At 45.5% G+C, this 20586-nt stretch overlaps 1 protein-coding gene across 1 annotated transcript in view; it reads right to left on the reverse strand.

Annotated features, from left to right (window-relative positions):
• The window catches only part of LOC137383032 (glutathione hydrolase 1 proenzyme-like), a 112338-nt gene that overhangs the window by 7534 nt on the left and 84218 nt on the right, over positions 1 to 20586 (reverse strand). The window contains exons 9-10 of the mRNA XM_068055626.1: positions 19639 to 19751; positions 19384 to 19497 (exon numbers count right to left, since the gene is read on the reverse strand). Coding sequence (XP_067911727.1) covers positions 19384 to 19497; positions 19639 to 19751 — 227 coding nt within the window. The remainder of the gene's footprint in view (positions 1 to 19383; positions 19498 to 19638; positions 19752 to 20586) is intronic.

The following is a 20586-nucleotide window of genomic DNA, read 5'->3' on the forward strand; positions in this document are numbered from 1 at the left end:
CCGGACAGCCCGCTTCTATCTCCTTCCCAAAATCCACAAACGGGACTGTCCCGGCAGACCCATTGTGTCAGCCTGCTCCTGCCCAACTGAACTTATTTCTTCCTATCTAGACTCTATCTTTTCTCCGCTGGTGCAGTCTCTTCCCACCTACATCCGTGACTCTTCTGACGCCCTACGTCATTTTGACAATTTCCAGTTTCCTGGTCCCAACCGCCTCCTCTTCACTATGGACGTCCAATCGCTCTACACCTCCATCCCCCACCAGGATGGTTTGAGGGCTCTCCGCTTCTTCCTGGAACAGAGGCCCAACCAGTCCCCATCCACCACCACCCTCCTCCGCCTGGCTGAACTTGTTCTCACATTGAACAACTTCTCCTTCAACTCCACGCACTTCCTTCAAGTAAAAGGTGTCGCTATGGGTACCCGCATGGGTCCTAGTTATGCCTGTCTTTTTGTGGGATATGTCGAGCATTCTTTGTTCCAGTCCTACTCAGGCCCCCTCCCCCAACTCTTTTTCCGGTACATTGATGACTGTATTGGTGCCGTTTCCTGCTCCCGCCCCGAACTCGAAAACTTTATCAACTTTGCTTCCAATTTCCACCCTTCTCTCACCTTTACATGGTCCATCTCTGACACTTCCCTTCCCTTCCTCGACTTCTCTGTCTCCATCTCTGGGGATAGGTTGTCTACCAATATCCATTATAAGCCCACTGACTCCCACAGCTACCTCGACTACACTTCTTCACACCCTACCTCCTGTAAGGACTCCATTCCATTCTCCCAGTTTCTCCGTCTCCGACGCATCTGCTCTGATGATGCTACCTTCCATGACGGTGCTTCTGATATGACCTCCTTTTTCCTCAACCGAGGATTTCCCCCCACTGTGGTTGACAGGACCCTCAACCGTGTCCGACCCATTCCCCGCACCTCTACCCTCACCCCTTCCCCTCCCTCCCAGAACCGTGACAGGGTTCCCCTTGTCCTCACTTTTCATCCCACCAGCCTCCATATCCAAAGGATCATCCTCCGCCATTTTCGCCACCTCCAGCGTGATGCCACTACCAGTCGCATCTTCCCCTCCCTTCCCCTGTCAGCATTCCGAAGGGATCGTTCCCTCCGCGACACCCTGGTCCACTCCTCCATTACCCCCACCACCTCGTCCCCGTCCCAGGGCACCTTCCCTTGCAATCGCAGGAGGTGTAATACCTGCCCATTTACCTCCTCTCTCCTCACTATCCCAGGCCCCAAACACTCCTTTCAGGTGAAGCAGCGATTTACTTGTACTTCTTTCAATGTAGTATACTGTATTCGCTGCTCACAGTGTGGTCTCCTCTACATTGGGGAGACCAAGCGCAGACTGGGTGACCGCTTTGCGGAACATCTCCGCTCAGTCCGCAAGCAGGACCCTGAGCTTCCGGTTGCTTGCCATTTCAACACTCCCCCCTGCTCTCATGCTCACATCTCTGTCCTGGGATTGCTGCAGTGTTCCAGTGAACATCAACGCAAGCTCGAGGAACAGCATCTCATCTACCGATTAGGCACACTACAGCCTGCCGGACTGAACATTGAGTTCAATAATTTCAGAGCATGACAGCCCCCCACTTTACTTTCATTTTTAGTCATTTTTAGTTATTTTTTCTTCCTTTTTTTTGCATTCCTTTTTACATTTTTTGCATTTATTTCATTTCATCTTAGTTTGTTCAGTTTGCTTACCCACTGTTTTTTTCAGGTTGTTTTTCTTCAGGTTTGCACTTGCTGATGTTCTATATTCAGTATATTCACACCTAATCTGTACTAATGCTTTGTCTTTCAAAACACCATTAACATATTGTTTGCCTTTGCTCTGTGACCTTTTGGTCAGCTATGTGGCCTGGTCCAATCTGCACCTTCTCCTTTGTTATCTCTTGCCCAACCCCCACCTCACTTGTTTATAATCTGTGACTTTTCTAATATTTGTCAGTTCCGAAGAAGGGTCACTGACCCGAAACGTTAACTCTGCTTCTCTTTCTACAGATGCTGCCAGACCTGCTGAGTGAATCCAGCATTTCTTGTTTTTGTGCCTAATGGCCTGTCTGTTATCACCTTCAATGAAAGAACGGATCCTTGAGGTCACCAGCGGTAACAGTGAAGGAGCGGGAGGGGAAGCCATTGCAGGTGATTCTCTGGCTGTGATTGGATGGATGAGAGGGAAGTCAGGTGGGGGCAGTCCTGCCCAGCTGGACAACGGTAGAGGGGTGTTGGAGAAGGATGGTGTGGTCAACTCTTTCAAAGGCTGCAGACGGGCTGGCAGGGATGAGGAGGGAAAGTTTACTTTTGTCACAATCACATAGGATGTCATTTGTGACTTTGATAAGAGCTGTTTCAGTACTGTGACCAGGGCAGAAACCCAATTGGAGGCATTTAAACATGGAGTTCCAGGAAAGATGGGAACGGATTTGGGAGGCGACAGCACATTCAAGGACTTTGGAGTGCAAAGGGAGGTTGGAGATGGGATGGTAGCTTGCAAGGGCGGTGGGGTCCAGTTTTTTTTTGAGGAGAGGGATGATGATGGCAGATTTGAAGGAGAGAGTGACAACACTGGAAGAAAACCATTTACAATATCGGCTAACATGGGGACCAGAAGGGAAAGTTGGGTGATCAATTAAGTATATATCCTCATAGCCCCCATATATCTGTGATCCCACTCCATTGCCGTAACCATGACAGGGTGGGAATTATGCCATCATTGTAAGCTGTGACCCTGACTCCATAGGAATTTCTAGGATCAGCAATAGCATAAATCAGGCAGACATTTGTACCACTATTAATTTCTCGATATGGGGGTGTGAGGGGAACTCGTTGCTAGTTAGATGCTTGCAAAAGTGAATTGCTCTGGTTAAATTAACAGTAAAGAGTTGAAATCAGTCTCTTCTACAGTAGGGCTGATATCTCTGTCCAGAAGTTGTATTTTGGAATGTCCTTGACAATGAACCCAGTCTGGAACACAGCTGTGAACCTTAACCTGATGCTTCAATCAGTCAGTATCTTGGTGGCTTTCTGTTTGTTTGGGATACAGGAGGCAGAAACATGAAGTCATAGCGCTGGCCTTCCTTTCTTTTCAAACTCCAAGCTTTTAGTAGGAAGATGAAGGTTCAAAGGGGATCAAAGGGGTAAATCTTTCACACAAAGATGAGTGGGTATCTGGAATGAGCTGCCTGAGGAGGTGGTGGAGGCAGGAACAGTAGCGACATTTAAGAGGCATCTGGACAGGTACTTGAATGAACAAGGCATAGAGGGATATGGAATTAATGCAGGCAATTGGGATCAGTATAGTTAGGCATTATGGTCGGCATGGATGCGGTGGGCTGAAGGGCCTGTTTCTATGCTGTACGACTCTATGATTCTATGAAACTTCCACCTGCCTTCAGAGGAAATTCTCATGCCTATGTTACAGGCTTGTAGATGCTCCATCATTGAATATATTTAAGGCTGGGATAGACAGATTTTTAATCTCGCAGGGAGTAAAGGGATATGGGGAGCAGGCAGGAAAGTGGAGTTGAAGACTAAGATCAGCCATGATCATATTGAATGGCGGAGCAGACTTGATGGGCCACATGATCTACTTCTGCTCCTATTTCTTGTGATCTTGGACATGCATCTCCATGGAAGTGGTGCCTTGCATCAAGGCTGAGTCTCTAACACAAAGGAGGCTGCAACTTTGCAGCACTTTGATGTGAGAGGCCTATCTAGTTATTTTGGGCAATGAAGGACCTGCAACAACATCAATGCAATGAATGTAAGGGGGTGACTACAGAACTGACAGTGGAAAGCAGGTTGGTAAAGAATCGAGCGACAAATGTTGAAGCAAAAAATAGCCATCACTGTAGACTGAAGGCTGCAATGTTAAGGATAAAAGTCACACTGGACTCTTTCAAAAATCCTTTACAAGCATCAATGGGTGCCAGACATAGGCCTGCAAAAAAAATTAACCTTCTCATCTACAACTAATGGAATTACTTTGGACAGTGCATCAAAAATTAAAGCAAATAAGTAGATTTGTAACATTCCTTGCGTTATGTAGAATATTTACATCACATGTGCCACCTTAGTTTCCTTTTTCTTTTCCTACCACTACGTCTAGGTGTTACCCCGGCATTAGCAGTGAGGTGGAGGCAGTCTGCTCAGTGCATTGCCCCGTTGCTATGGATAATCGTGGCGGGCATCCTCTGGAGGAACAGGGCCTTGATGGCTCCATCCTACTGGGGGTCTACAGCAATGGTAATTGAATATTCCCCGTGTGTTTGCCTGCTGGAGGTAAGGGGGTCAATGTCAGTGGGGGAGGACAAGACGGCGCTTACCCTGGAGATGTCCTGAGAGGAAGGCCCAGGGTCAGCTGGCATACACTCCTCCTCTATCTGGGTGCACGATGGCACCTGCCTGTCTCCCTGAGGGGAAGGAGCACCTGGGGAGAGGTCCAGGTTCCTCGTCCAACTTTCATTTAGACTCTTTTGCCTGGAGCCCATGGCAACAGTGATGGCGTGCAGGTCAGACTGGCTCGAGTGCTCAACCAGATACGCCACAGAGCTCACCAGACTCTCTACTGAGGAAGCCAGATAGTCATATGCCTCAGACATGGTAGATGTCATGGCCTGCATGGACTCCTCTATGGCACATGCAAGGCCATGCATGACCTTAGGCATCACTGACATATTTTCCACTTGGCTTTTCTGCACATCCAGCAGACTTCATGTAGCAACAAACAAAGGATCATCATGAGTGTGGGGCTGAGCAGGGGCCGGGTCATCAGCAATCCTCCGATTGTCAGGGGATCAGGCTGGCACATGCTCCCTCAGCTGCTGGAGTGTCTGTGTGGGACACACCAAATTGTGACCCAGATTCTAATCTTGAACCCTCCGCGGACCGAGTGGATGTATCTGTGCTGGTGGAGGTGGAAGAAGAGGCAGGAGATGGTGCACCCTCTGGGGCATTGGCTTCTTCTTCCTCCCCAGAGGCGAATCGGGGCCCTCATGGTGTGCTGTGGGTCAAGTACGGGCACCTGCAGTGGAGACATAAACAGACGAGCATTCAGCATCAGTTCTACATGAGGGTGACATTTTCACTCATATTCCTGCAGCATTCACATATGGCGGCTAGAGTACTGTGGACACTTCATCCTTACATCTTGAGGATCCTACCTCGCTGTCAGCAGCAAATCTCGATTCCTCCTCTCTCGCTATCTGAGCTGCCTCCTCCTCAGCTGCTGGCAGAGCTCGAATATCAGGAACACCTCCACCTGCCCTTGCTCACCCTCACTGGTTATGGGTGCATTTATCCTACAGGAGACAGTGCAGATTTAGTGAGTAATCAACATCACTCATTCTCTGGAGTGGCTTTCACACCATACATCCAAACACATGCAAAAGCCAGACGTCAGGATTCTGTAAGATCATTTGGTATCGGTCAGCAAGGCTGATCAAGCATTCTAATGCATACCTTGTCTGCCCACTGTCAAACACACATGGAGCTAAGGTGACAAAATTAATAGCAGCTTCGGGAAAAGCTCTTACCCTCGCCGATCTGAGCAGGTCATTTACACATTTCCAACACTGTACGCAGGTTCACCGCGTCACCCCAGGGTTCGATCGCTCATCTGCCACCTCCATCCAGGCCACCTTGGTCTCGTAGGAGGGTCTTCTGATGCCATCAACAGGGAAGAGGACCTCCTGTCTTTCCCTGATGGCCTGGAGGAAAACCTGCGGGGAGGCATCACTGAACTGTGGGGTGGAACACTGCCTAGTGCCTGACATAATGTGGGTTATGAAGCCCAGAAATAGCTATCTGGGGAGGTGGAGGGGGCTGGGGGAGGGGGTTGGTGCTGGGGTGAAAACTGAAATTAAGGAAAAGCATGCTCAAAAAACATTATGGATTTTCTGTGGCTGCGATCACCAGATAATTGTGAAGGCTGCTGATCCTTGAGGCTTGCAACACAGATTTATACACATGTGCCTCATGCTACTTCTGATAGTGATGGCGGGTCCCATCAATGAAAGTTGGTCCCCGCCACATGATTGCAGATGTCTCCCATGCCCGTCGCCACACCTTTAATTTGCATGTAAAATTGCATGTGAAACGGGAAAAAGGGCAAAAGCGGAAATGCGGCCAACTTCCAGTTCCGCTGTCAGAAACAACGTAGGACTCATAAAATGCCAGTGAGTCTGCAAAGGGATATAGATAGGTATAGATAGGGCAATGGTGAGACCACATCTGGAGTTCTGCATACAGTTTTGGTCTCCTTACTTAAGGAAGGATATAATTGCATTAGACACGGTTCAGAGAAGGTTCACTTGACTGATTCCTGGGATGAAGGGTTATCTTACGAGGAAAGGTCAGACAGGTTGAATCTGCATCCATTGGAGTTTAGAAGAATGAGAGGTGATCTTATTGAAACATAAGATCCTGAGGGGACCTAGCAGGGTGGACACTGAGAGGATGCTTCCCCTTATGGGAGATTCGAGAACTACGGGACACAGTTTAAAAATTAAGGGTCTCCTATTTAAGATGGAGATGTACAGAAATATTTTCTCTCAGAGGGTCGTTAGGGCTGTGGAATTCTCTTACCCAGAGAGCAATGGAGGATGGGTCATTGAATATTTTTAAGGCTGAAATTGTTGATTAACAAGGGAGTCAAAGGTTATAGCAGTTAGGCCGGAAAGTAGAGTTGAGGCCGCAATTAGATCAGCCATGATCTTATCAAAGGGCGGGGCAGGCTCGAGGGGCCAAATGGCCTACTCCTGCTCCTAATTTGTATGTTTGTACATATGTATCTCTTTAATAATGGATTCTAGCATTTTCCCAATGACAGACATTAGGTTAACTGGCCTATAGTTTCCAGCGTTCTGTCTCCCTCCTTTCTTGAACAAAGGTATTACTTTTGCAGTTTTCCAATCCTCTGGGACCTTTCCAGGATCTAGGAAAATTTGGGAAGATGACAACCAATGCATTCACTATCTCTGCAGCCACTTCCTTCAAGATGTTTGCATGCAGGCCATCAGGTCCAGGGATATGTCAGCCTTCAGTCCCATTAGTTTTCCTCATACTTTTTCTCTAGTGATAGAGATTATTTTAAGTTCCTCCATCCCTTCTGCCTCTGGAATTTATACTGTTCTTGAGATGCGTTTTGTCTCTTCTACTGTGAAGATGTATAAAAAAATATTTGTCCAAAGCCTCACACATTTCCTCATTTCCTATTATTCCCCAGTCTCACCCTCTAAGAGACTAATGCTCACTTTAGCTATTCTTTTCCTTTTTATATATTTGTAGAAGCTTTCTTGTAAGAAGTCTGTTCTTATATTTCTTGCTAGTTTTCTCTCATATTCCAATTTCCCCCTCTATTATTAATTTAGTTATCCTTTGCTGGTTTCTAATATTTTCCCAATCTTCTGGCCCACCACTAATCTTCGCAGCACTATGCATCCTTACTTTCAATTTGATACCATCCTTAACTACCTTAGTTAGCAACAGATGGTGCACCATTGGAATGATGATCATGAAACTACCAGATTGTCATAAAAAAACATCCAGTTCACTAACGTCCTTTAGGGAAGGAAATCTGCCGTCCTTACTTTCTGGCCTACATGTGACTCCAGACCCTTAGCAATGTGGTTGACTCTTAACTGCCCTTTGAAGTGGTCTAGTATGCCAGTCAGTTGTATCAAACGATGACAGAAAGGTTAAATATGAATAAAACCAGACGGGGCAATGCAGAGAATGTGAAGTGATTCATTTTGGTAGGAAGAACATGGAGAGACAATATAGAATAAAGGGTACAAGTCTGAAGTGGGTGCAGGAGCAGAGGGACCTAGGTGCATATGTGCATAAGTCATTGAGGTTGGAAGGACAGATTGAGAGAGTGGTCAATAAAGCAGACAGTATTCTGGGTTTTATTAATAGGGGCACTGTAACAATTGTGATTCTGTGACCACCTGACATCAACTTAAGCACTGGAAATGACAAATGCACACCCAGCCCAATCGACCCTGAAAAGTCCTCCTCACTAACATCTTGTGCCAAAGGACTTGTGCCAAAATTAGGAGAAATGTGCCACAGACTAGTCAAGCAACAGCCTGACACAATCACACTCACCGAATCATACCACACAGCCAATATCAGAGACACCATCCCTGGGTATATCCTGTCCCACCAGCAGGTCAGACCCTCCAGAGGTGGTACACAATCGGGATGGAGTGGCCCTGCAGTCCTCAACATTGAATCTGGACTATGGAACCCATGAAGTCTCATGGCATAAAAACGTAAGAGCATAAGAAATAGGAGCAGGAGTAGGCCATTCAGCCCCTCAAGTCTGCCCCGCCAGTCAATAAGATCATGGCTGATCTGTCCCAGGCCTTAACTCCTCTTTGGGGCCTTGCTCCGCATAACCCTCGACTCCCCGCGATTTCAAACATCTATCTACCTCCTCCTTAAATACTTTCAGTGACCTAGCCTCCACAACTCTCTGAGGCAGAGAATTCCCGAGATTCACCACCCTCTGAGAGAAGAAATTCCTTCACATCTCAGTTTTAAATGAGTGTCCCCTTATTCTGCAACGGTGTCCCCTAGTTCAAGATTCCCCCACTAGTGGAAACATCTTCTCAACATTTACCCTATCAAGCCCCCTTAGAATCTTATATGTTTCAATAAGATCACCTCTCATTCTTCTAAATGCCAATGAATAAAGGCCTAAAATGTTTAACCGTTCATAAGACAACATCTTCATCCCAGGCATCAGCCTAGTGAATCTCTTTTGAACTGCCTCCAATGCTCGTATATCCTTCCTTAAATACGGGGACCAAAACTGTACACAGACTCCAGGTGCGGCCTCACCAACACCCTGTACAGTTGTAACAAGACTTCCCTATTTTTAAACTCCAACCCCCTCGCAATAAAGGCCAAAATGATTTGGAGGAAAATGTAGCTGGTCTGATTAGTAAGTTTGCGGACGACACAAAGGTTGGTGGAGTTGCGGATAATGATGAGGATTGTCAGAGGATACAGCAGGATATAGATCGGTTGGAGACTTGGGCGGAGAAATGGCAGATGGAGTTTAATCCGGACAAATGTGAGGTAATGCATTTTAGAACATGGAACATAGAACATTACAGCGCAGTACAGGCCCTTCGGCCCTCGATGTTGCGCCGACCTGTGAAACCATCTGACCTACACTATTCCATTTTCATCCATATGTCTATCCAATGACCACTTAAATGCCCTTAAAGTTGGTGAGTCTACTACTATTTTAGAAGGTCTAATGCAGGTGGGAGGTGTACAGTAAATGGCAGAACCCTTAGGAGTATTGACAAGCAGAGAGATCTGGGTGTACAGGTCCACAGGTCACTGAAAGAGGCAACGCAGGTGGATAAGGTAGTCAAGAAGGCATACGGCATGCTTTCCTTCATCGATCGGGGCATAGAGTATAAAAATTGGCAAGTCATGTTGCAGCTGTACAGAACCTTAGTTAGGCCACACTTAGAATATTGCGTGCAATTCTGGTCGCCACACTACCAGAAGGACGTGGAGGCTTTGGAGAGGGTACAGAGGAGGTTTACCAGGATGTTGCCTGGTCTGGAGGGCATTAGCTATGAGGAGAGGTTGGATAAACTCTGATTGTTTTCACTGGAACGACGGAGGTGGAGGGGCGACATGATAGAGGTTTACAAAGTTATGAGCAGCATGGACAGAGTGGATAGTCAGAAGCTTTTTCCCAGGGTGGAAGAGTCAGTTACTAGGGGACATAGGTTTAAGGTGTGAGGGGCAAAGTTTAGAGGGGATGTGCGAGGCAAGTTCTTTACACAGAGGGTGGTGAGTGCCTGGAACTTGCTGCCGGGGGAGGTGGTGGAAGCAGATACGATAGCAACGTTTAAGAGATATCTTGACAAATACATGAATAGGATGGGAATAGAGGGATATGGGCCCCGGAAGTGCAGAAGGTGTTAGTTTAGACAGGCATCAAGATCGGCGCAGGCTTGGAGGGCCGAATGGCCTGTTACTGTGCTGTACTGTTCTTTGTTCTAACTCGTCTATAGTTTCCTGCTTTCTGTCTTCCTCCTTTCTTGAATATGGGTGTCACATTAGCTATTTTCCAATCCATTGGTACCCTACTGGAATCCAGTGAGTTTTGGTATATTATGACCAATGCCTCCACTATCTCTGCAGCCACTTCTTTTAAAACCCTTGTATGTAGGCCATCAGGTCCTGGCGACTTGTCTGCCTTTAGTCCCATCAGTTTGTCCAGCACCTTTTCCCTCGTGATAGAGATTGTTACAAGTTCCTCCCTCCCATTTACACCTTGTTCATCTATTATTGTTGGGATGTTTATAGTGTCCTCCACCGTGAAGACTGACACAAAATATTGGTTTAAATTATCTGCCATTTTCCTGTTCCCTGTTATTTGTTCCCCAATCTCATCCTCTAAGGGTCCCACACTTACTTTAGCTACTCTCTTCCTTTTTATATACCTGTAGAAACTCTTGCTGTTTGTTTTTATATTTCTTGCTCATTTACTCTCAATCAATTTTCTCCCTCTTTATTAGTTTTTTTGTCATCCGCTGCTTGTTCCTAAAAAATTCCCAATCCTCTGGCCTACCACTCGCTTTCGCTGCTTTGTACACCTTTGTTTTTGATTTGATACTCTCCTTAACTTCCTTTGTTAACCACAGGTGGTTCATCGTTCTCATCGAGTCCTTCCTTCTGACCGGAATAAATGTTTGCTGAGTGTTATGAAATATCTGCTTAAATGTCTGCCACTGATCATCTACTGACTTCCCCTGTAGTCTATCTTCCCAGCCCGCTTTAGACAACTCTTTCTTCATACCTCTGTAATTGCTCTCGTTTAAGTTGAAGACACTGGTTTGAGACCCGAGTTGCTCATCCTCAAACTGAATTTGAAATTCTACCATGCTATGATCGCTTCCCCCTAGATGATCCTTAACTATGAGATCTCCTACCTCATTACACATTACCAAATATAAAATAGCCTGTTCCCGGGTAGGTTCTGTAATGTATTGTTCTAAGAAACAATCCCTGGTGCACTCTACAAATTCGTCTACCATGCTACATTTGCCAATTTGATTTGTCCAGTCTATATGCAGATTAAAATCACCCATGATAATTGCAGTGCCCTTCTTACACACCTTCATTATTTCCTGATTAATGCTTTGTCCTACAGAGAGGCAACTCCTCGGGGGCCTATAGACCACTCCCTCCCATGATTTCTTTCCCTTGCTATTCCTTATTTCCACCCAAACTGATTCTACATCACGATCTATTACACCTATATCATTACTCACAACTGCACTGATCCCTTCCTTTAATAACAAAGTTACCCCACCTCCTTTTCCTTTCTGCCTATTCTTTTGGAACGTTGAATATCCTTGAACATTGAGATTCCAGTCCTGGTCATCCTGCAACCACGTCTCAGTGATAGCTATCAAATCATATTCATTTATTTTTTAATTTAATTTTTATTTATTTATTTTATTTTTTAATCATTTATTTCTATTTATGCCGTCAGCTCATCTATCTTGTTACAAATGCTACGTGCATTCAGATAAAGAGCCTTAAGCTTTGACTTTTTACCATTTTTACCTACTCTGGTTCTAATTTCTGCTGTACTCTTATGCTTGTATTCTCTGTCCATTCCTGTCACTCTCTGATTAATGTATGCTCCTTCACTATCCTGCACCTCTACTCTCTCGTTACTTTTCGACTTTTTAAACTTCCTTTCAATTGAACCCTCCCCCAACTACTTAGTTTAAAGCCTTATCAACAACCCTAGTTATACGATTCACCAGGACACTGGTCCCAGCATGGTTCAAATGAAGCCCATCCCAACGGAACAGCTCTCCCCTTACCCAGGACTGGTGCCAGTGTCCCATGAATTGGAACCCATTTCTCCCACACCAATCTTTGAGCCACACATTTACCACTCTAATCTTATTTACCCTATGCAAATTTGCACATGGCTCAGGTAGTAATCCAGAGATTACCACCTTTGTGGTTCTGCTTTTTAATTAAGCCCCGAGCTGCTCATAGTCCCTCAGCAGAACCTTTTTCCTAGTCCTACCTACGTCATTGGTACCGACGTGGACCATGATAACTGGATCCTTCCCTCCCACTCCAAGTTCCTCTCTAGCCCAGAAGAGATGTCCTTAACCTTGGCACCAGGTAGACAACACAGCCTTCGGGACTCTCTATCTTTGCTGCAGAGAACAGTACCGATTCCCCTAACTATGCTATCCCCTCTTACTACTACATTTCCCTTTTCTCCCCCCACTTGAATGGTGCTCTGAACCACGTTGTCAGTTTGCTCATCCTCCCTGCAGTCTGTGCCCTCGTCCACACTGGGAGCAAGAATCTTGTACCTGTTGGATTAGGTTGAGGCTCCTCCAAAGCTAAATTCTGAATCCCCATACCTGCCTCACTCGCAATCACACCCTTCTGTCCCTGACCATGGTCCAAACTTGATGTAATTACTCTAAGGGGTGTGACTGTTTCCTGAAACACAATGACCAGGTAACTCTCCCCCTCCCTGATGTTTAGTTTTTTAGTTTAGAGATACAGCACTGAAACAGACCCTTCAGCCCACCGAGTCTGTGCCGACCATCAACCACCCATTTATACTAATCCTACACTAATCCCATATTCCTACCACGTCCCCACTTGTCCCTATATTTCCCTACCACCTACCTATACTCGGGGCAATTTATAATGGCCAATTTACCTACCAACCTGCAAGTCTTTTGGCTTGTGGGAGGAAACCGGAGCACCCGGAGAAAACCCACGCAGACACAGGGAGAACTTGCAAACTCCACCCAGGCAGTACCCAGAATTGAACCCGGGTCGCTGGAGCTGTGAGGCTGCGGTGCTAACCACTGCGCCACTGTGCCACCCATGTGTCGCAGTGTTCGCAGCTCGGACTCCAGCTCATCAACTCTGAGCCGAAGGTCCTCAAGCAGTCAACACTTGCTGCAGATGTGGTCACCGTGCATCGCACCGGCGTCCACCAGCTCCCACATACTACAGCTACAACACATCATGTGCCCAGCTATCCCTATTCTATTTAATTTTTAAATTTGGATCTCAGTATTTTTTTTAAAATGCATTATTTAAGTGTAGTCTTAACCTGTAATGCTGTCTCCTGATTTAAATCAGTTGGCTAAGCAAAAAAGAGACACGGAAGAAATACCTACCAATCATATACCAGCTCTCCTGTGATGTCACACTTCGATCGTGTTGGTCAAGCAGGTCCACTGTTCCCGCTCTCGCTGCCGTCACTTCTGGTCTTGGCCCTCGGGTCTCCGCTCTTTATATCCCGGCTCCTCTCGCCTGTTCCCACTCTTGCCGCTGCCGCTTCTAGCATGATGTCAAACATGGGCAAGAAAATCTCCTGCTGATTCCCATCTACTGTCCTGCTACACCTGATGACTCAGGACTCCTCCATGATAAACACTTGGAAGAAGTTCTGAGGGTAGCAAGGGCACCGAATATAATGTGGTTGGTAGACTGCAGTATTCATCACCAAGACTGGCTCAGTATTACCACTACTTATTGAGTCCTGAAGGACATATCTGTCAGACTGGGCTTGTATTAGGTGGTAAGTAAACCAAGAGGGAAAAATCTACTTGACCTCTCCCTCACCAATCTTTGAGGAGACCAAGTCATCTCCACACTGAGAATACTCTCCATTGTGTTGTGTGGCACTACCATCGTGCTAAATAGGATAGACTCAGAACATATCTAGCAGCTCAAAACTGGGCATCCATGAGGCGCAGCAGAACTGTATTCAATCACAATCTGTAACCTCATAGCCTGGCATATCCCCAACTCTACCATTAGCATCAAGCCGGGGGATCAACCCTGATTCATCGAAGAGTTCGGGAGGGCATGCCAGGAGCAGCACCAGGCATACCTCAAAATGAGCTGTCAGCCTGGTGAAGCTACATGCATGCCAAACAGCAGAAGCAGCATGCGATAGACAGAGTTAAGTGATCCTTTAACCAATGGATCAAATCAAAGCTCTGCAGTCCTGCCACATCCAGTTGTGAATGGCGGTGGACAATTAAACAGGAGGCTCCACAAACATCACCAAATTCACATCAGTGCAAAAGACAACCCTGACGCTTTTGCAACCATTTCCAGCCTGAAATACCGAGTGGATGATCCATCTCGGCCTCCTCCTGAGGTCCCCAGCATCACAGATGCCAGTCTTCAGCAATTAAATTCATTCCACGTGATATCAAGAACAGCTGAAGGCACTGGATACTGTAAAGGCTATAGGCCCTGACAACATCCCGGCAATAGTACTGAAGACCCGTGCTCCAGAACTAGTTGCACACCTAGCCATTCCAGTATAGGCAAAACAGAGGCATCGACCCAATAATGTGGAAAATTCTCCAGGTATGTTCTGTCCACAAAAAGCAGCATAAATCAAATCCAGCCAGTTACTACCTTAGAAGTCGACTCTCATCAGCAAAATGATGGAAGGCCATTGACAGTGCTTACTCAGCAACAAGCTGCTCACTGATACTCAGTTTAGGTTTCACCAGGGCCACTCGGCTCCAGGCCTCATTCCAGCCTTGGTCCAAACATGGTCATAAGAGCTGAATTCCAGAGATCACGTGAGAGTGACTGCACTTAACATCAAGACAGCATTTGACCAAATGTGACATCAAGGAATCTTAGCAAAATTGAAGTCAATGGAAATCGGGGGGAAAATCTCCGCTGGTTGGAGTAATACCGATCACAAAGGAAGATGGTTGTAGTTGTTAGAGGCCAATCATCTCAGCCCCAGGACATCACCTAGGCCCAGTCATCTTCAGCTACTTCATCAATGACCTTCCCACCAACATAAAGTTAGAAGTGGGGTTGTTTGCTGATGATTGCAGTGTTCAGTACCATTCGCAACTCCTCAGATAATGAAGAAGTCTGTGCCTTTATGCAGCGAGACCTGGACAACACTCAGGTTTGGGTTAATAAGAGGCAAGTAACATATGTGCCACACAAGTTCCAGATAATGATCATCTCCAAAAAGAGAGTATCTAACCATCTCAACTTGACATTCAATAGCATTACCATCGCTGAACCCCCACCTTCAACATCCTAGGGATTACCATTGACCAGAAACTTAACTGGACCAGCCGTACAAATATTGTGGTTACAAGAGCAGGTCAAAGGCTCGGAATTCTGTGGTGAGTAACTCATCCCCTGACTCCCCAATGCCTATCCACCATCTACAAGTCACCAGTTAGGAGCGTGATGAAACACTCTCCATTTGCCTGGATGAACGCAGCTCCAACATCACTCAAGAACTATATTACCATTCCTTTACTGTCGCTGAGTCAAAATCCTGGAACTTCCCTAAAAGCACTGTGCGTATCTACACCAGATGGACTGCAGCGGTTCAAGAAGGCAGTTCACCACCCCCTTCTCAAGGGCAATTAAAGATGGGCAATAAATGCTCGCTGTGCCAGTGATGTTCACATCCCACGAAAGAATAAAATAAAAAGTAACCCTTGCGATTACAGTACGTCTCCCCATTAATATGTAGGGCCCACAGAGCCACATGGAAGCAGTTGATGGCTCTTTGCACCATTGGGAATCCCAATAGCTGCCAAAAGCAGCTGGCTGCTCTTCCTGCTTCTCTCAGGTAAAACAGAAGTCTATGAAGTTCCCTCTCTTAGCATACAGGCCCTCCGTCACCTCCCTGATGTAATGATGCATGGTGAACTGTGAAATGTTGGCAATGTCTCTTGCTCGCACCCAAAATGTTCTACTGGCATAGAAATTGAGGGCCATGGAGATCTTCGTGGCCACTGACAGCGCCATCCTTGCCCTGCTGTGTGACTATAAGTCCAGTAATAACAGATGGCACAGTTCAGTGACCACTTCCTTGGAAAAATGTAGCCACCTCAGACACTGCTCCCAACTGAGATGGAGATAGGAAATATGATCCCTCAAGAATGCCAATGGGTATGGCCTTCTATTGAGAGCCCTCTTCCTCCTCCCCCTGCACTCTCTGCTGACTCTACTCCATGTCCCTGTCATGTTTCAGCCCAAGAGGGACAGCACTATAGCTCCCATTGCTGAAAGCTGGCTTTCGGCTGACGGAACTTCCAACTCCCCTGAGCTTCTGGTCAAAGTTCAGCACCACTCCCTTGTGAATCCAAAAACTTTTCCAAAATCCTCCAACACTGAACACTCATTCTGCAGTAGCAAAAGAAAGTCAGTAGCGCCTCACCTTGAAGACCCATGGTGGTCCCATTAAATAGCATTAGTTAGTGGTCTCTCATAGAGCTGAATGAATGTCTTAATCACTCCCAGATGAACAAAGTGTTAACAGGACCAAAATGGCAGGTGGCACCAAATCAATGTTAAACGCTGCTTGACGTCACGATCTGCCCACTCTGCATACTTCTGCTGCACATTAGGCACGCCCACTCTAGCACCCTTACAATCATGGAGGCCAAGTGGGCTGCGCCAGAAGTGGCTAGAAGCGATTTGGACACAATTTTACAAGCTTTGCGTTTCTGTAGTGCCTGCACTAGTGGCACTACAGAGCCGAGTTTTATGACCCTGGACTCCACAGGTTAAAATACAAGGAGAGATGACACAAGCTAGGCTTGCATTCCCTCAAATTTTAAAGATTAATGGGTGATTTGATTGAAATTTTCAGGATATTAAGGGGAACAGATAGGGACGATAGAGAGAAACTATTTCCATTATTTGGAGAGTTCAGGACAGGGAGCATAGTTTAAAAGTTAGAGTCAGGCCATTCAAGAGTGAAATTAGGAAACACTTCTACACACAAAGGGTAGTAGAAATTTGGAAATCTCTTCCGCAAATGGCAATTGATGCTAGATCAATTGTTAATATGAAATCTAGGTTTGAAAGATATTTGTTAACCAAAGGTATTTAAGGGATATGGGGCAAAGGCAGGTTTATGGAGTTAGGCCACAGATCAGACATGATCTCATTGAATGGTAGAAAAGGCTTGAGGGGCTGAATGGCCACCTGCTGTTCCTATGTTTCAATGTTCCCATGTCCCCCCCATTCTCAATTTCCCCACCAGAGGGAACAGTTTCTCTGTATTACATCAATTGTTTTAACATTTTAAACACCTCGATCAGATCACGCCTTAATCTTCTGTACTCAAGGAAATATTAGCCCAGTTTCCGCAATCTGTCTTCATAATTTAACCCTCTAAGAGCCAGTGTCATATTGTAAGATGATGGGCCATGGGTTCATGATGTGTATCAGCTGCATGCGTGGCCTCAACAGCAACAGAGAGTCTCTCAAATTTGTCCTCTGGAGGCCACTTTAGGAACCTGGATAAAAGTAATTCTGGACTGATTGGGTATCGCAGTCTGATGGCATAGAAATCTTCTCCCCATTGCTGCAACACTCTGTGGTTTGCAGTTGTCTTAACCCAATGGAAAGGAGGCCACAGGATAACCCAGAATTCACCTGGTGTAAAAATTCACACTGGTTAATGGGGAGCAATGACTCCCAGCCCTGGTGTACATCATCACATATCAAGGTTATATAGTTTGAAGCAATTCTTGATAGGGGTAAGACACATGGTGCAATCTGGCTCGATAAACCTGTTATTTGGGCCTTGGATTCTTCCCTCTCAGCTCCGGATAACATTGCAAACTCTTTGGTCTATGTTGAGATGGGTTATCATAGCTGAAAGGGGTGTTATGGTGTTGACAATCTCAATTGGACAAGCACCAGGAAGCAAATCAGAGTCATGTGCCAGTAAATTATGTGGTTTTAGTTAATTAAACTTGAACAGTACACAGTTAGTGCACAGCTAGGGGTCCCTAGGCTTTGACTCTTTGACCCCAGGCTCTCCAGGCTTAAGTGTGGTGTATCCCAATGAGGAAAATCACATGCTTTCCATGTGGATTTCTCAATGTAACAATTGTGACTACACTGGAAAAGTAATGCAGTGGCTGTGAAGCACTTTGGGACATCCTGAGGATGTGTCAGGTAATATATAAATGCAAGTTATTTTGTTTGTTCTTTTCTTGATCTTCATGCTAATGTGTTTCTTGTCACACAACTGACCTCAAAACAATCACTAGGTAAAAACAATGCATTGCATGTAACACTGAACCAGAAGAACAATGGGGGCACAGACAGAAGGAGTGGGTTTCACCAACAAATACATTGCATTTTAGAGCCCCTCTGTACAGAATATCTTTGTTTATGGAGATAATGTTATAGGAGAGAGTTGCAATGCTGACACTCTTTGAAAACGGATAGAAATTCCCAAGTTGTGGATGTATAATGTAATGTGTGTTCCTAACTGGCACTTTTACATTTTCTCCCCTTTCTGATCCTTTGCATTTATTAAAAAGTGAGTGTATTTTGGAGTTTGATCCTTGATGCGAGTTCAGTTGGTGTACATGATGTTAGCACAATGTTGTACCTCACGGGGATGGGAGATGTCAGGTACATTTCACAAAAGCTGCAATATATTCAATGTCAGCAAATTCAAGAGAAAACTGAGTAGGTATGTCATAGAGATAGGAAGGATGTTGAAGGGTATGGATTAACAGAGATCTAGGGATTCCCTTAACATATGACTGAAGCCAAATAAAACTATTAAAAAATAAACAACAGCATTGTGGGTTTTATCAATAAGAACATAAAATACAAGGGTAAAGGAGTCATGATACACTTTTGTTCCAAGCAATGGTTGGGCCACAGCTAGAATACTGTGTGTGGTTTTGGGCACCACATTAGAGAAGGGAATTTGAAGCCAGAGAGAACATTCAACATAGATTCACCAGGGATAGGGAATTGTAGTTATAAGGAGGGCTTGAGATTCTGGGAATATTTGGGAAGGCTAAGAGGAGATTTAGCAGAGGCTTTTAATCTTATGGAAGGCATTACTAGAGTGAATAGGGAAATACTCTGGTTGATCTAAAAGAAAGTAAGGAGATGCGGAGTGATTGAGGGAGAGACTATTGCATCTTTTAAGGGGAGGTTGGATAAGTATTTGAAACAGAGAAAGTTACAGGACTAATTGGGTGAGTGTGGCCAGAGTGCAATTAGTTTTTAGTTGCTGTAGCAAAGAGCTGGCACAGACATGAATGAATGAGTGGCTGAATGACCACTTGCTGCTCTGTAAGCTCGTTCTATGGTAATAGATAGTGTATGAGATTCTTGAGACTCTTGCAACAGCCAGATTGATTGTTCCTTGCAGCTCTATACACATTCCTTTGCTCCATTACAGTAAACAAGGGACAGGTGAGGGGAGAAATACAACTGATAGAACCCTATGGAAACATTGACCAATAACCAGCCCATATACATGAGCATGTTCACAACACATAAACCAACCTTCTCCATCGCTTCCTCAACTCGGGTCACATTGGGGAACAGTTGATTGTGAACTCTGGGTTCAGTCACAGCTCTCTTAACATTGTAATTAAACCACAACGTGTTCATGATCACCTAGAAATACAAGAGGAACAGTGAATGCATCAGACAAGAAGCTTGGTTTCTCAATGTAATAATCTCCTGGTATTTCTTTCTCCTCGGATTCCTGATTTTTTTGTATTGATCCTCATAGTCCTTCATACCATCAGTACGTACCAGAGCAGTTGCCGTGGTGATCGTTTTTCCTCCCGAGGCACCCACCACCATCTTCACTGACTTGTTTTTATCAAGTATAATGGCAGGGCACATAGAGGATAGGGGTGTCTTACCTATTGAGAAAACAATACTTTTAAAAGATTGATATTCAGACACAGTGCAGAAATACTATATTTATTGTTCCATCAACTTTCGTTTCTTGTTCTTGCAAACTACCACCCCATTTCCAACCACCCTTTTCTCTCCAAAGTCCTTCAATGTGCTTCCACCTTCAAAATCCGTGCCCACCCTTCCTGGAATTCTGTATTTGAAATCCTCCAATCAGGCTTCTGGCCCTGCCATGGTACCAAATCTAGTTAGTACCTTATTTAAACTATTAATTTTAATTAATGACTCTAGACCTGCTCCATAGTAATACACATTATTAATTCACTTACTGTCACACGTACCCTGCTCAAGTAAACTATCCCTCCTCGTCCTTCTGGAACTGTCTGCAATCTTTGACACAGTTGTCCACACCATCCTCTTTGAAGCCTCTCCACTCTGATCCAGCTGGGTTGGAATACACTCGCCAAGTTTCATTTTTATCTAGCTAGTCAGAGTCAGAGTATCACTTGCAATGGCTTCTCTTGCTGCTCCTACACCATTGCCCCTGGTGTCTTAGTGAGTCAGAGAGAGAGGGAGCCTGTGGGGAAACTGTGCCATAGACCAACAGATGAAAGAGGCAGTGGGGAGTCAGAGAGAGAGCTGGTCTGAGGAAAAACAGTCCCAGAGGTGGCAGGGAGTCAGAAAGAACAAATAAACAAAAAGAAAATCAAGGAATTACATCACAGGACAGCAGGTAGGTGATTGGTTGTTTAGGCAGCCCGGAGGTAAGGGGTGCAGACCTGAAGGAACTCAGGGACAGAGCAGCAGAGCGGAGTGAGCGTCAGGGAGCAAGGTTAAAAA

This window comes from Heterodontus francisci, chromosome 23 (assembly GCF_036365525.1).
Source record: "Heterodontus francisci isolate sHetFra1 chromosome 23, sHetFra1.hap1, whole genome shotgun sequence".
In the NCBI taxonomy this organism is placed as follows: Eukaryota; Metazoa; Chordata; class Chondrichthyes; order Heterodontiformes; family Heterodontidae; genus Heterodontus; species Heterodontus francisci.